The following is a 16,053-nucleotide window of genomic DNA, read 5'->3' on the forward strand; positions in this document are numbered from 1 at the left end:
ACGGGGACCCCCCTGTGCCCACACTCGCACAGCTGGTGGCAGTGGTGACGGGCACGGCTTCAGGCCGTGGGCCCTCAGTTCCAAGCTTTGTCCCCCCGTCTGTACGGGGGGCGAGGAAGCAACACTTGTCATCGTCAAGCGGCCAGGTTCCCCTCACAGGGCTCTTTAGAGGGGGCGTTCGTGCCCAGGAATCGGGTGAGACCCAGGGTAGCAGGTGTGCTGGGGACCGTCCATGCTGAGGGGTGGCTGGCACGGGCGTGCCTGTTCCCACAGGATTTTTCTCCACCACATGTGATTTTTCACCACCACACTGGTGCAGAGCCCGGACTCAGAGGAGGGACTTGACCTACTGGCTCATGCCCGTGGCCAGGGCATGGGCCTCGTGAGCTGCAAACCCTCGTGAGCCGGGCCAAGCCGCCATGCACGCCTCTGACTCAGATGTCAGGCTGGGAACTGGACGTCCCACACGGGGGCCGGCTGATGTCTCCCCGGGGCTCTTGGATTTCAGGGATTGAGGGGTTCGGCAGGGCAGAGCCCACATGGCCCCACAGGCCCTGAGCTCCAGGCTGGCCACCTGCCCACCTGCCCAGGCAGAGGATGGCCCAGCTGGTACAGTGTAGGGAAGCCTCATGAGGAAACATGCGGGCGGCGGGGACTCGAGGTGTGGGAAGCCTGAACCTTCCCTTCCGAGGGTGTCCACAACCTCCCGGCCGAGGTTCAGCTCGCTTGGGTGCTGGGTGGACCTTGGCCTGTGACAGGCGGCCCCCATGGCCCGGCCTCGGGGTCTGTGACCACCTGGCCTCTAGAGATGCCCATGTTATCTGGAGGCACCAGATCGCTGCCAGTGGTCCCGTACAAGACACGGATGGAGAGCTGGTGCTCTTGGCTCTTTGCCTCCCCGCGGACAGAAGAGAAACCCACCTGGAACTCCCCTTTACTTGGGCACCCGCAAGTTCCTTCTGCGGGAGTTTTGTGCCGACTGCAGGGACAGAGGAATCCTCGTGCCTCTGAGACCACCCTCAGGTTCACTAACCCTCCGGGAAGACTCACAGAATCCTCTGCAAGCATCTCATGGCCACGGTTTATTGCAGGCAGGAGGGGTGTGGGGCACAGTGTGGGGGGCGCCCAAACCCTTGTCCTCTCCCGTGAGGTCTGGGTGGCTGGCTTCCCCAGGTATGATGACTGTACACATAGAGTGAGACTCCCCCCCCTCCACCAAGGAAGCTGGCCCAGCCCACACCAATGGAGTTTTCTTGGGGCTCAGTCACTCGCTGCCCACCTGGTCGACCCTCAGTCTCCAGCTCCTGCTGGAGGTCCAGCTAACACCTGCCGTCACTCGTTCCTGCAGAAGTCAGAACTCATATGGCCCAAGGCCCCCATCATCAGTCACATTGTCGCACCATCAGGGGACCAAAGACCCAGGTGGGAAAGGACTCCTATCAAGCAGGGCCCTCCACGGCTAGCGGTCGCCTTTCTGGAGCCAAGAGCTCTTCTGGACTAAAGTTAAGTCCCTGCTGTGCACCTTCCCCTGGAGGACCCCTGTCCCTGTCCTTCCGAGGACCCCGTCTTTCCCTCCCACTGCCCCCCTCTGGGTCTCTGATACATTCCGGAGTGGCAGAGTCCTGGGGGCTGGCATCATCCTGGCCCCTTCCTGAGGGCTTGGGCCGAACTTCCTCTCTGTCTGTCCTGGAGCTGACCCAGCTCACATTGGAGGGGTTGTGGTTTCTTTTTGCCTTCCTTTTTTTTTTTTTTTTTTTTTTTAATGTTTATTTGTTTTTGAGAGTGGGAGAAAGAGAAAGAGAGGCAGAGCACTAGGGAAAGATCCCAAGCAGGCTCCTTGCTGTCAGCGCAGAGCCCATTGTGGGGCTCGAACCCTGTGAACCGTGAGATCACGACCTGAGCCAAAATCAAGAGTTGGATGCTCAACTGACTGAGTCATCTGGGCGCCCCATGACTTGCGGTTTCTACTCTTACCAAACGGTCCTCTCATGAGGGTGATGGAGAAGTGGAAGAAAAGAGAGCCCTTTCTCTTGCTGCTGGAACCTGGTCCCCACCTCCTACCCTCATGGCTCGTGTCCTTCCTGACTTGGCTGCCTGTTCAGGCCTTGGGGTCCTGCCCTGCCTCACCTCTTCCCTCGACGGTTCTGAACGGAGACACATGGGAGTCTCAAAGTCCCCCGAGGGGCCTCTAACAGAGAACGAAGTTTCCTGACCAGCGCAAACGGCCCCCTGGAGAGCACAGAGTGGATGTGAGGTTTCATGTCTGTCCTATAAGAGCCTCTGAAGTTTCCACCTGCCCACAGCCTACAGAGCCACAGCAGTCGCACAATAAGCAACGGGAGCACTGTTGTGTTCCAGACTGGCTGAGCGGTGGTTTCCAAGCAGAAATCCCACATCGTCCTGAGGCTCTGTGCTCTCACTGGCTCCCGGCCACATCCACGTGGGGCCCTGTGGTGCCAGGGAGACAGCTCCACAAAGGGACCAGCCCACACGCCCTTCGCCTGTGAGACGTGCCTCCGGGTACACAGAGCTCACCCTCACCGTGACCCTCGGTGGCACTATCGCGTGTCCTCGGAGCGCATTTGGTCTGGATCCAACCGAGTGCTTTGATCCCTCCAATCCTGAAGCTCAGATGGAATCAAGGCTTTGAAACGCCTCTGAGAACTTGTGTCAGCAGAGCTCAGAGCCACCTGTCCCTCCTCACGGCATCGGGTGTGATTAGCGAGCATCACGCATGAGAAAGCAAGCCTTGCGCCTATCAGTCGGCACAGATGCATTTGGCAGGAGCTGACTGAGCCCCGCAGGTGGTGTCTTGACCCAATACGGGCAGGGCGCCTCCTCCCCGCCAAGACGCCCCAACCTTTCGCAGTTACGTGTCTCGTGATGTGCTACGTGCCCAGCACCCATGGAGGGACTCATTGCGATGATCACCCTTATTTCTCACGACCCCGAACTAGGTGTGGTAATAGGCAGTTACAGGCAGTATCTTGTCTCTCCCTGACGTTCCAGGTGCGATTTTTATACCCGTTTGCCTGGGAGGGGGCTGAGTTTGAAAGGACGTAAGGCCATAGAGCTGCTGGGTCGTTGGAGGCAGGGGTTGAACCCAGACAGTCCCAACTGAGGGAGCAAATTTAATCAGGATGCTATTCCACCTGTAAAGTCAGACATGGTCCCTTCCGGCCAGGCTATTCTGGTGCGGTTGGAAAGCAGAAATCACATCCCAAAGGAGCCTGGGGTGGTTGCGGATGGCCTAAAATAAGCGAGTATGCTTTACGGGGGGATGGAATGGGGGGGAGGGAGGTCACTGGGGCCGCACACCCCGCTGATCCCCCAAGACTTTGTGGGGGAAGACTTTAGGACCGCTAATCCAGGAGAATGGGGAGCACATTCCCAGTGGGTGAAATGGCGGAAGACAGAGAAAGGCGGTGTGACTGCGAAACAGGCGCCCCAAGGGGTAGGGCGGGCTGAGCCCTTAGACCATGAGCATCCACCTTCAAGTCAAGCAGGGCAGGGGATCCCATTTTCCTTCCTTCAAGTCCACACATTCACTGAGCACCTTGTCTGTGCTCTGCCACAGTCTGGGGTCAGCCACCCTCAGTTTCGTTGCCTTCAGACTCAAGGAGCCAGTTAGGGTCCACCATCGGGCCAGCAAATGCTGTTGATAGACCGTATGCAGCAAGTTATCAGGCACCCGTGAGGAGGGCATCCATCGGGAACTCACAGGTCACCTCTGGATTTCAGGTAACAAGGAGGACATGTGGCTGCACATCGACGCTGCCTACGCGGGCAGCTCCTTCATCTGCCCTGAGTTCCGGCATCTTCTGAACGGAGTCGAGGTAGGTCGTGCTCTTTATCTTTAAGAAGATCACTGTTGAAAAGTGCTCTGCTGTCAGTGACATGTTCTCACGAGGAGGTGACGTTCCATTTCTCATTGCTGGGGTTCATTGCAGCAGACAGCGTCCAAACACATTCCGCGATCGTCAGAAATTAGACTTCCTTATGATGGCGGTTGAGAATCTTCCCAGTCCTACGGCCAGTCTTCTCAAAATACACCGGACGTTTACAGCCATTTTTCAGTCCGCACGGGTCCTGGGAAAGGGTCTCATGACAGGATAAATGTTAGCACTGTGGGGAAACATTTAGGAAGGAAATAAGATCTTAATGCATTTCAGATCAAGAAGTAATGTACAAGGGCACCTGGGTGGCTCAGTCGGTGAAGTGTCCGACTTCGGCTCAGGTCACGATCTCACGGTTTGTGGGTTTGAGCCCCGCGTCGGGCTTGCGCTGACAGCTCAGAGCCTGGAGCCTGCTTCAGGTTCCGTGTCTCCCTTTCTCTTTCTCTCCCTCTGCCCCTCCCCTGCTCTTTCTCTCTCTCTCTCTCTCTGAAAAATAAACATTTAAACAAATTTAACAAAAAGAAGTAATTTATAAGGCCAACCTACAACCCTATTCGATCTGGTTCAATATGATAGTCTATTCTGACCATGCAGTGGGCATGGTGTTGACTTATTGAACAAGCAGCCACAGGTGCACTCAAATATCTTCTACTGCTTCTGGAAGTTGTAAAATGTGGCTTGTGATGCCCCTCAAAACACCTGCCGCTTCTGAGAACTAGTAAGCAAAACTATCAGCCAGTGCTCTGCTGCAGAGAGCCATGTGGCACAGACTAGGGGTGAGGACACGACGTGATGGTCGTGCTCTGATGTGTGATTTCAGACTCAAGGAGGATTTCGCTGTTGGCGGAGGCTCAGGGGCCGCAACGTTCCTCTCGGCCAGGAACTCAGTTGTAGCTGCAGGAAAGGGTCCAGAGAGAGCGACTTTGCAGGGAGTCTGGGAGAAGGAGACAGTGAGTCACTGGGGCCTCAGCATTGGCTCTGTGCTTGGGGTCACGGGTTTCGCGAGCCCCGGGGCCACACGTGGTGCAGGGATTACGGGCACGGCCTTTGTCATTAAGTGACTGTTTGAATCCCAGCTTTACCCTACGACTAGCTGTGTCCCTGCGGGCACGTTAGTACCCTCCCTCCACCTCACAAAGTGGGTTTTGGTAGTGATCCCTCCTCCGAGGGGGTGTTGTAAGGATCAGGAGTTAATCATATTGAAAGGGCTTAAAAAGCAGCGTCTGGCACACGGCAAGGGCTGTGCGTGAGTTGGATTCTGTGATTTCGCCATGGCTGAGCAGACCGTCCCTCCAAACCTCTCTCCGCTCTCGGGCCACGCTGCCCATTCATTTGCTGATTACTCATGTGGATTCTCATGGGGCCATAATACCAGAAAAAGGGGTGTCAGGTATAGAATACCAGTGTTCCCCTCTTAGAAAAGAGTACCCCCCTTATTACCAACGAATGAAATAGCATTCTGGTTCCTACCTCCTTCACGTCACATTCATTTATGTACTCTCTCACTCGGTATTTGCTTATTGATCACTGAATACGGGCCAGTCCTCAGATCCGTCCTGGGGAGGGAGGGGCACGTGGGGCTTCCAAAGGCCCTGATAAATATTGGGGAGGGGGGTTGTGGCCTATGAGGAGTTCTGGTAACCATGCTGACGGCCAGCCCTCTGGGGTTCGCTGCCCGTAGCCGGTTTTGTGGGTGTTTGGGGCTGGGAAACGACAGACAGACCTCTTTACCACCTGCACACCTCGCATCACAGAGACAGTACACATCACTGGCGGGGGAGGGCGTCTGTCCCCGCAGCCTCGGGGGACAGAAGGCAAAGCCATCTTCGGGGATGTGTGTGCCTGTACCCAAGGCCTGGTCTTTCTACATATCAGGTTTAGGATTGCACAATCTTTTCCCTGTGAACCCAGGACTTGGGGCTTTGGCTTTCTTGGGGGGGTGCTTGTCGGGGGGGACTAACTGTCAGGCCACCGCGGAGCTGGGCACTCTAGCAAGATCCTATCTGCCAGCGGCAGACGGGATTTCATGCCCGACGCTGAGTCATTTCCGTGTCTCCTGCATTGTTCTCTTCTGGCGAGGGCCTTCCTGCTCGGCTGGTCAGATAAGGGGCCTGCAATATCCTGCGAGGCCCCAGCCCCGAGATAACATCCCGTCACTCTGCCAACAGGAGGAGCACACAGCGGGCCGGTAATGAAAGACGATCAAACAGACCAGCCCCTCCGGGAGGGAACTAATACAATTCTCGGCAAACAAAGCCCATCTTTCACGTGTTGTCTCCTTTTATCAACAAATGAAACCCGTTGTCCTTTCCCGTGTCTTGCTCCAAGTCACTTTGATTGAAACCTGGAAGGAAATGAATGTCCTCCCCGCCGCCCCGAGTGGGGGTTGACGTGCGAGGCGGCCGTCAGCCGAGCGGACGTCTCCGGGGTGGCGCGGCACCCCCCTGGCCCCTGGTGCCCTCGCTGCCTCCCTGGAACCAAACAGAGAAGAGGCCGGAGGCGGGGAGAGATTTCAGCCGCCTGCCAGACTGGGACCTTTATCTCTGCCGCTGCCTTTAGCTCTGCTTCCGCTGGGGATTTATGCCTGTGGCTGCATCCCTGGGCCTCCAGCTGGGCCCAGGTCTGTGCATCAGCCTGATGATAAACCTGGGCACGCCTTTGGAAGGATGTGAGAACTCCCCACTTACGATAGCTCCGTGGAAACACAGAGCGCCCTCCTCAGCCAGTCTCGGTTGTTGAGATCTTATTTTCTGCTTGGAAATGCCGCAGCACCTAAAATTGATGAACTCGGTTATTGCCTTTAAAAATAAAGACGAAGAGGGGCGCCTGGGTGGCGCAGTCGGGTAAGCGTCCGACTTCAGCCAGGTCACGATCTCGCGGTCCGTGAGTTCGAGCCCCGCGTCGGGCTCTGGGCTGATGGCTCGGAGCCTGGAGCCTGTTTCCGATTCTGTGTCTCCCTCTCTCTCTGCGCCTCCCCCGTTCATGCTCTGTCTCTCTCTGTCCCCAAAAAATAAATTTAAAAAAACGTTTAAAAAAATAAAAATAAAAAAAAATAAAGACGAAGAGGGGCGCCTGGAGGCTCAGTCGGTTAAGCGTCCGACTTCGGCTCAGGTCATGATCTTGCGGTTCGTGCGTTTGAGCCCCGCGTCGGGCTCTGTGCTGACAGCTTGGAGCCTGGAGCCTGCTTCGGATTCTGTCTCTCCCTCCCTCCCTGCCCCTGCCCCACTCATGACTGTCTCTCTCTGTAGCTCATAAATAAATAAATGTTAAAATTTTTTTTACATTTAAATTTATTTTTGAGAAACAGAGTGAGACAAAGCATGAGTGGGGGAGGGGCAGAGAGAGAAGGAGACACAGAATCCAAAGCAGTCCAGGCTATCAGCACAGAGCCCGACGCGGGGCTCGAACCCATGAACTATGAGATCATGACCTGAGCTGAAGTTGGACGCTCAACCGACTGAGCCACCCAAGTGCCCCCCAGTTTTTTTTTTTAAAGACGAAGATGTTTAGGTACACAGGAAGAGTAGTTGGTAATTACGTTGGTGTTGGTGAAAGAACCAACCAGTGAAATAAAAATTGGGGTGATCCCGATTACCACTGGTTAGGCATGAAGTTTTCACCCTCCCAAAGCTCATGATGATATGCGTATACCAAGAACTTTGCCAGTTCGTGATGTTGAGGAAGCTGCTGGCAGGAAGTGTTTCATAGGCCAGATCGGTACAATGTCCTGACATAGTACATGCGAATTAATATTTCACTTATTCCAAATAATCTTGTAGTTTGAAAGGTAGATACATTTCGTTCATTCACTCATTCATTCATTTGCTCACTCATTTATATTTGAGAGAGAGAGAAAGAGGGAGACAGAGAGAGGGCACAGGCTCCTGTGCATGCACACGCACACAAGAGCGAGGAGAGGGGTTGAGAGAGAGGGAGAGAGAGAATCCCAAGCAGGTTCCACACTCAGTGTGGAGCCCAATGCGGGCTCGATCCCACGACCCCGAGATCATGACCTGAGCTGAAATCAAGAGTCAGGTGCTCAACTGACTGAGCCCCCCAGGCGCCCTGGTAGATACATTTTATATGACTCCAGACTACATACGTTGGAAAGCGTGCGACATAAAATATCGATAACATCTCATTTTATGAGGAAAAGTCCAACTGTGAGTTTTCCAGATTAAAAATTGGAGCTTTGCATTTCAGAGCAGGAGATCCCCCAGAACGTGATCCGGGTCCCGTTGCTGCTGGGGACGGGTGTCCTCCCAGGGCACAGCAACTCTCCGCATCCTTTTTTGGGGTTGCGCTCAGATTATCTTTTGGGAGTCAGCATATTTTGAACGATCCAAGGTCCTCAACGTGCTTCCCTCATTTCAGATGTGATGGCCCTACCCCAAGTTAGGATTAGCACGTAAATGAAAGCGTGTGTTCATACGAAGGTTCTAGATTGTCTCATTCCAGCCCCTCACTTATTTTTCGTAGAGTTATTGCACCAAGGACCCCCGGCCAGACGTGGAAGCACTGAGGCCAGAGTCTGGGGCTTTTAGTCCAAAGCTCTTTCTGTCCTAAAAAGAATGAGATCCTTCATATCACCCTTCATGCAAACACTTTCTGGATTTCTTCTGGGTGCCTGGCACCACGCCCCAAGGAGTGCCAGCAGTCCTGACGGCCTCCATGCCCCAGGGCCTCATGCCTCGCTCCGGTTTCCGTGGGGTGACCCTGTGCAGGCAACTCCAGCCGGACTCAGCAAGCACCGCCCCCTCCTCTGAGCAGTGAACCCAAGTCATGGTCCCCAACGCTCACTCTCATGTTGCATTCTGATGACGGCTCTCCGGTCGGACCTTCCCGATTCACCAGGAGCTGTCAGAAGTCCGTAGCCGGCCCAGCACCAGGCTGGCTCACTGGCCGCCGATCAGCCAACAGTCACAGCACAGCACCCGACCTGGCGAGTTTACCCCATGCCAGGAGCTGGGCTGAGGAGTTCGTGGCTGTGATGCCACGATTTCTCCATAAAATAGACATTCCCGTTCCCGTGCACACAGAGTGAGCCGTTGAGCTGGGATCAAACCCCCAAGTGTCTGGCTTCAAAGCTGCCCTCCTCACTTTGGGTGTCAGCCCACAGTCAGGTCCGTAGCAGCTCGAGGGATCCCGAGTGTGATTTGTTATCGCCATTTAAACATGAATATGAAGACACGTGGGGAGGTCACGTGGTCGCCCCAGCGGGTTCCAGAGTCCAGACCCTCCCAGCTGTGAATTACTGTGCAGGGAGTCTTGTTGTACAACTAGATGTTAGTAACAGAAGTGGCTTCTTTTTATTTCTCCTCGGCAGTTTGCAGACTCATTTAACTTCAATCCGCACAAATGGATGCTGGTGAATTTCGACTGCTCTGCCATGTGGTAAGTTTCCCCCACGGCTACATGTCAGTTACCCCATGCGCACGGCACTTTCCCCGAGTGGCCTTGTGGGAAAGAAGCCTGGCAGGTGAGGAGGATACCGTCGCTGGGCCATCTCACGTGTTACCTGCTCACTGCTTGCTTCCATGCTGAACCAGGGGCGGGATTCTTGCCCAACCTTACCTGACTGTGAACTGCTGATAATAACATATTAGTGTGAGCCATTGGCACAAGGAGAGAAGGTTAATACAGCAAAATCTGTAGTCTGACCTACCTAGTGTTACCAAAAACAACGCAAGGACATTTCAGGACGTATTTCTAATTCGGTTGTTTCTGTGTCTTTCTTCGTAGATGGTTAATGAGTCTAAGGGCTTGAACACATTTGTTAAGGAAAAATAAAAGTAATCCCTTTTCCCATGAGATTCTCTGAAAATTCTTAATAGCGTGCCAGAATTATGTTGGTTCTATTTAGAGCAAGAAAAAGAATTCAGAAATGAAAGTGGGTGATATTCCATCATGTAGATGATTTTTAAAGAAATAGCGGTCACTGGGAGCAGTGTAGGAACACAGGGTAATGGTTCTGCTATGTTCATTGCACTAAGAAGGAGGTAAATCAACCTTTGGACTGGGGGGGGGGGTTGCATGAATTTTGTGCAAAATCATTCAGCATGTAATTGCATCAATGGGTTCTCACCTTGGAGGGGTGAAGAAAGCAGTTCTCATCTGACCCAACCGAAGTCTGTTCTCCCGGTTTACTGTGCGACCAGTGTGCCCCTTGACTAGTTTGTCTAAAGATTAAACCATATATTCAGTGCTTTACTAAAAAATTGGTTCAAATCAATTCTTTTTTGTCTGCCTTGGACTGAAACTTTGATATGTGATTTTAAAGCCCACTGGTGGGCCCATTCTAGACGTGGCTTCGTCCGAAATACGAGTAAGGATCTTATAAGCTATAGCTGTTATGAACCTCAGTGTTCTTTCGTGTTCTTGTGGCTGCGTTTGTCTATTTTAACTGGAATGCTAAAGAATGGTTCATACGGTGTGTCCAAAGTCCCTCTCTTTGAGCTTTAATTGGCACTGAAATGTAATTCTGCTCTGCTGGTGTGTTTGGTCAGATTGTGGCTCGTGGGCACAGAGCTGGCACAGAGCCAGTAGAGGACCCTTTCACCTTTATTTGGGGAGGGGTGGTGGCCCCCGTGTGAGCTGACACAGGAGCACACAGGGTCCTTAGCTGGCAGTGAGGCATAGGGCCAAGAAAGCCCACAAAAAGACCGGAGGGTTGTCGGGGGTAAAGTGATGGGGACCGCCAGGAGGTGGCGGCCAGAGGGCCTCACAGCATGCCCAGGTGTTTCACTGATGACCTGGGGAAAATAATACCAGAGACGGCTGTTTCCATGCGCAGCCCTCAACGCCCTTTCTGTAACGTAAATCACTGGAGCTCCGGGGCATCCGGCCCCCTCACGCATGGGGCAACTGAGGCTACGAGGGACCAAAAGCATTTGGGGCCGCGATCTGTGACCACACACTGAGAGGTGGTAGGGATGAATATAACAACGTGGCGTCCTGCCCTTGGGTCCAAAGAGCCAGTGAGCCAGTTAAGGATGAGAGAGGACAGCTTTGTCAGCGGCGTGGTTGGGAAGGGCCCGAGCCCCTCACGGGGCGTAACCAGGCTGCCGGGGTCGCTTGGGAACAAGAGTGTCTTGCCCCGTTGAGGCAGCAGCCCTCAAAGGGAAGCCTGACAGAGCGGACATGATGTGGAGGAGAGACACGGGGCGTACAGGGTGAGGCCACATCACTGGGAGAAGGACAGAGGGTGAAGCTGATTGTCCGCTGAATAAAATCAAATATAAGATGTAAGGGCAACACCCAGTGTTTGAGGTTTTACCCCAGAGGAGGGCAGTCAGTTATCCCTGGGGCTGGAGGGGACACGGGAGAGGGTCATGAGTTGAGGCCACATGAACACATGGGTCCAATGTTAAATTGCAACAGAGAATGTGCTTTCCACGTCCTGAGCCGCTGGGGTCCTGGACGGAATGGTTGTCGAGGATTTTGGGGTGATTTTGTGAGTGTGGGAAAATCGCTCCTACCCCAAACCGGGGATGCAGCCCTTGATTTCACGAGCGTGTGGATTGGGTGATGGAGTTGGATGTGGAAGGATCTACGTTTCAAGACAAAAATAGCCCCTGCCTGCTGTTTGAGGCACTGTGCCAGGGACGCTGTGACAAACCACCGCGTGCCACAGAGACGTATTTCCTCCTCATTCTGGAGGCTGGAAACCAGAGACGGGGGCCCAGGTGGGCGGGTCTCTGCTGACGCCTCTCTACCTGGCATGCCGACGGCCGCCTTCTTTCTGTGTCGGCACTCGGTCTTTCCTCTGTGGGTCTGTGTCCTCTTCTTAGGGACACACTGGTCACGTTGGCTTAGGACCCAGGCACGTGACCTCATTTAACCTCCTTGCCTCTGTCCCCATGTGGTCACATTCTGAGGTCCTGGGGGTCAGGGCTCCAGCAGGTGAATTGTGGGCTGGGGACACAATTCAGTCCGTGATGGTGCTCGTAAGAAATTACTAGATAAAACCATAAGGCTAACATTTAGGAATTTAAACCAGGTCAGCTTATTTTAAACCATATACTTAATTATGCCACCCACTTCCTGATCGGTTTATTTGATTCTTATCAAACTTGATGTTTTCTTTTGATCTTGCTATACCCAACCACCTGCTTGCTCTCTCTCTCTCTCTCTCTCTCTCTCTCTCTCTTTTTACTACAAAGAAGTTGCTCTCTCCTTTTGGTGGGGACGATGTTTAGCATTGCCCTGCTTGCAGAAGGCCCTTCCCACAGATGTCCTACCCCCACCGGGGGCTGCACTGTGGTGGTGCTGAGGGACCAGGGTCCGAGTTGGGGCAGTGCCATCCAAACCAAGAATAACAAGGAGGAGGAGAGATCTGATTGCATTGGAAAGCATTTGATTTTGAGCACCGTGGACCTCACACCAGAGGGCTGTTATCTCTGGGCTCTAGAGGTCTCAGCCGTGGGACAGAGTTTCCGGTAAATGAAATACAGCCAACGTGAAATGAGAAACTGAATAAAATCAAGTCCAGGCCAATGCAGCTTGAGGTCCAGCAGGCGAAGGGCTTGGGAAGAGAGAAGGCAGAGGTTCAGAGAAGCTTGGGGACAACAGGGAGCTGGAAGGCCGAGGGGGAATGTGTGAGTGGGAGGCCTCCATGGTCCCATTCATTCTCTGCCCAATTGTTGGACACGGAGAGCTCGGGGAAATTCTACTTGGTGACATGGCATTTGACAAAGGGCCACACGAGGTGACAGAATAAGCAGTGTGCGTACCTGGGCCGGGTGGGTGGTGAGGACCGGCAGTGCAAAGGCCCGGAGACAGATGCGTGCACCACAGTGAACTCAGGTGAATGCCACTGAAGATCATTCAGGTGGTCGACGTGGATTTAAATTTGTTTTGAGTCCGCTCTCCACGTGTAAAATTTGGCATTTTTACAGAAAGAGGCAGCTTTTTAATGTGTCACTAATTAATGAGAGCCCTTACAGCACCATTGCTGGGGCTGAGCGCTCGGTCCTGTGGCCAGCGTGACCTTGTGCACAGGTGAGGCCAGGCTCCAGGAGCATGTGCACTTTAAAGATGATAGCTATACCACAGCTAAACTAATGTAGGAATTGTTCTTCCTGATTTTATGGATGAGGCAACCGGGATTCTGCTTACGGACACACAACTCTCCTCCATGCCAGAGCCACAAATGTTTAAGAGACGGAGAGAGAGAGAGAGAGAGAGAGAGAGAGAATCCCAAGCAGGCTCCGTGTCGTCAGCACAGAGCCTCACGCGGAGCTCAAACTCACGAACCGTGAGATCGTGACCTGAGCCGAAATCCAGAGTCCAACGGTTAACCAACTGAGCCACCCAGGCGCCCTGCGATGACGTGAGGTTTTAAAGACGGAGTAAAGATCGTCAGATGCAGAATCACGAATCTCACAGGATGCCAGTTAAGAACACACACAGGAAAGCGAACACACATTTTACAAACACGCATCTAGATGACAGGCATTAGCATTGTTCCAGGTGGTTACGGGGGAAACTGGAGAACGAGAGAGAGCTGTTCTTTGGGGCGGCTGAGGCAAAATCAGGCCCCGTTGTGTCTCCGTTCTTGTTCGGGCTGATCCCACTTTCCCTCTGACTACCGAAACTAGTCCTGGATTTTAGCCCAGGCATGGACAGCCCAAAGGCCAAACAGGAAGAGATGGACTGAAGCCACCCTCCCCTGTTTGTCTACCTGAGCTGTGGGTCCCGAGCACTCTCCCCTGCCCCTCTCCCCGCTCCAAGGTGGGTGGTCCCTCCCCAAGGTGGGTGGTCCCTTCCCAAGGTGGGTGGTCCCTCTCCAAGGTGGGTGGTCCCTTCCCAAGGTGGGTGGTCCCTCTCCAAGGTGGGTGGTCCCTTCCCAAGGTGGGTGGTCCCTCTCCAAGGTGGGTGGTCCCTCTCCAATGTGGGTGGTCCCTCTCCAAGGTGAGTGGTCCCTCGTGCTCATGGGCAGTGTGGTGATGGGCATTGGGCAGACAGTGAAGGCTGAGAGCCTACTCAGAGCCTTCTGCTCACTGTCCTGAACATCCATGGACTCAAATACCTATGTTTTGCTATTCTAAGAGGTTATTGCAATAAAATGAGGTGTCAACACAACAGAATACAAGTAGCAAGACGCTCGTTAAAAAACAGATTTCAGAAGGGGCAGGCATCTCTTTAGACCCCCTAAGAGCTGAAAGCAAACAAATCATCCTAAACTGGGAATTTTTTTATAGACGTATTTAAATTTTTTGCTCATACGACAAGTAAGATATAAATGGATTTTTTTTTTTTTGATTGCTCTCACTGGCTGTTTTGTACTTCTTAAAATCAGAAGAGTCTCTTTTTTGTTTAATGAAATTTTGCCAGTGGTTAGTCTGTAATTTAAAGTAAATACATTGGTTATTTTCTCTAAATATTGAAATGGACAAGATAATTGGAGTTTCTAAAACCTGCACGTCATTATAAGCACAGTGAATACATTTCATAATGATTTCATTATTCTGTTCATAAGTTTTTTTATTGTTCATTTGGTGTTTTGAATCTTTTATATGTAAATATAAGCCATTCTGCTCAGACCTTACTATCTCTTTAGCATCAGATTTTTCTCCAAAGAAAGCCTCAGATTCACCCAGGACATGTTTTAGTCTACCTTTTTTTTTTTTTTAATTTTTTTTTAACATTTATTTTACTTTTGAGACAGAGAGAGACAGAGCATGAATGGGGGAGGGTCAGAGAGAGGGAGACACAGAATCTGAAACAGGCTCCAGGCTCTGAGCTGTCAGCACAGAGCCCGACGCGGGGCTTGAACTTACGAACTGCGAGATCGTGACCTGAGCCGAAGTCGGCCGCTTAACCGACTGAGCCACCCAGGTGCCCCTAGTCTACCTTTAAAAAGAGGCTTGATGTCTTTTTGCAAATAAAAATTAAGTTTTATCACAAATAGTTTCACGGCGTTTGCACGCTTCTGTTACACTGGGTTTCTTGGGAAGATGGTCAATCACTGTAGTTATGTAACACTTGATTCTAGAACTTGCTTTATAAGTGCTAATGCACAGTTTTCTACGTATCTTTTTGGTTTCTTTGCACTTTGGCACTGTGCCACATCTTGAAAGTTTTCTTGGTCACCGACTGGCACCAGGACGTACCATGAGCCCTCATTCCATGAGCCCTCATTCCGTGAGCCTTACGTGGTATTGTAGGCTTAGAAAAAGACAATGTAGACTCCCAAACAACACAGGAGTCCCCTTTCCCCATCCCCCAGGACCCTCCCTCAGGAATATGTCTGGTGGCAGGGGGACAGTTTCTGTCCCATGAGGCCCATTCAGCGGGAGGTGACACGGCCACCTTCACAGGCCGGTTCTGTGTGTGCCCGCGTGTGCGCGTGTGCGTGTGTGGGGGTGCAGGTGTGTGTGTGTGTGTGTGCTTGCACACATCTCTCTGTTTAAATAGCCTTCCTTTTTAAAAAAAAAATTAAAAACATATTTTTAATGTATATTTATTTTTGAAAGAAAGAGAAAGAGAGGTGGGGGAGGGGCAGCGAGAGGGGGAGACACGGGATCGGAAGCAGGCTCTGGGCTCTGAGCTGTCAGCACAGAGCCCGACGCGGGACTCAAACTCAAGAACTTCTGAGATCGCCACCTGAGCCGAAGTCAGACACTCAACCGACTGAGCCACCCAGGTGCCCTTCAAAAATTTTTTTAAGTGTTTACTTATTTTGGAGAGAGAAAGCACAGAGGAGGGACAGAAAGAGAGGGAGACAGAGTTACCTAGAGCTAAAGTGGGCTTTGTGCTGACAGCAAGAGAGCCTGATACGGGGCTTGAACTCACAAACTGTGAGATCGTGACCTGAGCTGAAACCAAAAGTTGGACGCTTAACTGACTGAGCCACTTGGGCACCCCAAACTTCCTTTTTTTTTTTTCTTAAAGCAAGAAGCTCTTATTTATTTATTTTTATTTTATTTCATTTTACAGAGAGGGAGAGAGCGCATGATCGGGGAGAGGGGCAGAGGGAGAGAGAATCCCGAGCAGGCTCCACACTCAGCACAGAGCCTGAGGCAGGCCTGGATCTCAAAACCCTGGGATCATGACCTGAGCCATAATCAAGAGTCGGACGCTCAACCGACTGAGACACCCAGCCCTAAATAGCCTTCCTTTTGCAACACTGTCAAACGTCATGCCCAACGTTGCC

General features: G+C 52.4%; 1 protein-coding gene across 2 annotated transcripts in view; it reads left to right on the forward strand.

The window, feature by feature from the left end:
• The window catches only part of DDC (dopa decarboxylase), an 85,191-nt gene that overhangs the window by 48,153 nt on the left and 20,985 nt on the right, over positions 1-16,053 (forward strand). For both annotated transcript variants that reach the window (XM_058725538.1, XM_058725539.1), the window contains exons 8-9: positions 3,742-3,836; positions 9,223-9,290. In XM_058725538.1, the coding sequence (XP_058581521.1) occupies positions 3,742-3,836; positions 9,223-9,290 (163 nt within the window). The remainder of the gene's footprint in view (positions 1-3,741; positions 3,837-9,222; positions 9,291-16,053) is intronic.

Source organism: Neofelis nebulosa, chromosome 4 (assembly GCF_028018385.1).
Source record: "Neofelis nebulosa isolate mNeoNeb1 chromosome 4, mNeoNeb1.pri, whole genome shotgun sequence".
In the NCBI taxonomy this organism is placed as follows: Eukaryota; Metazoa; Chordata; class Mammalia; order Carnivora; family Felidae; genus Neofelis; species Neofelis nebulosa.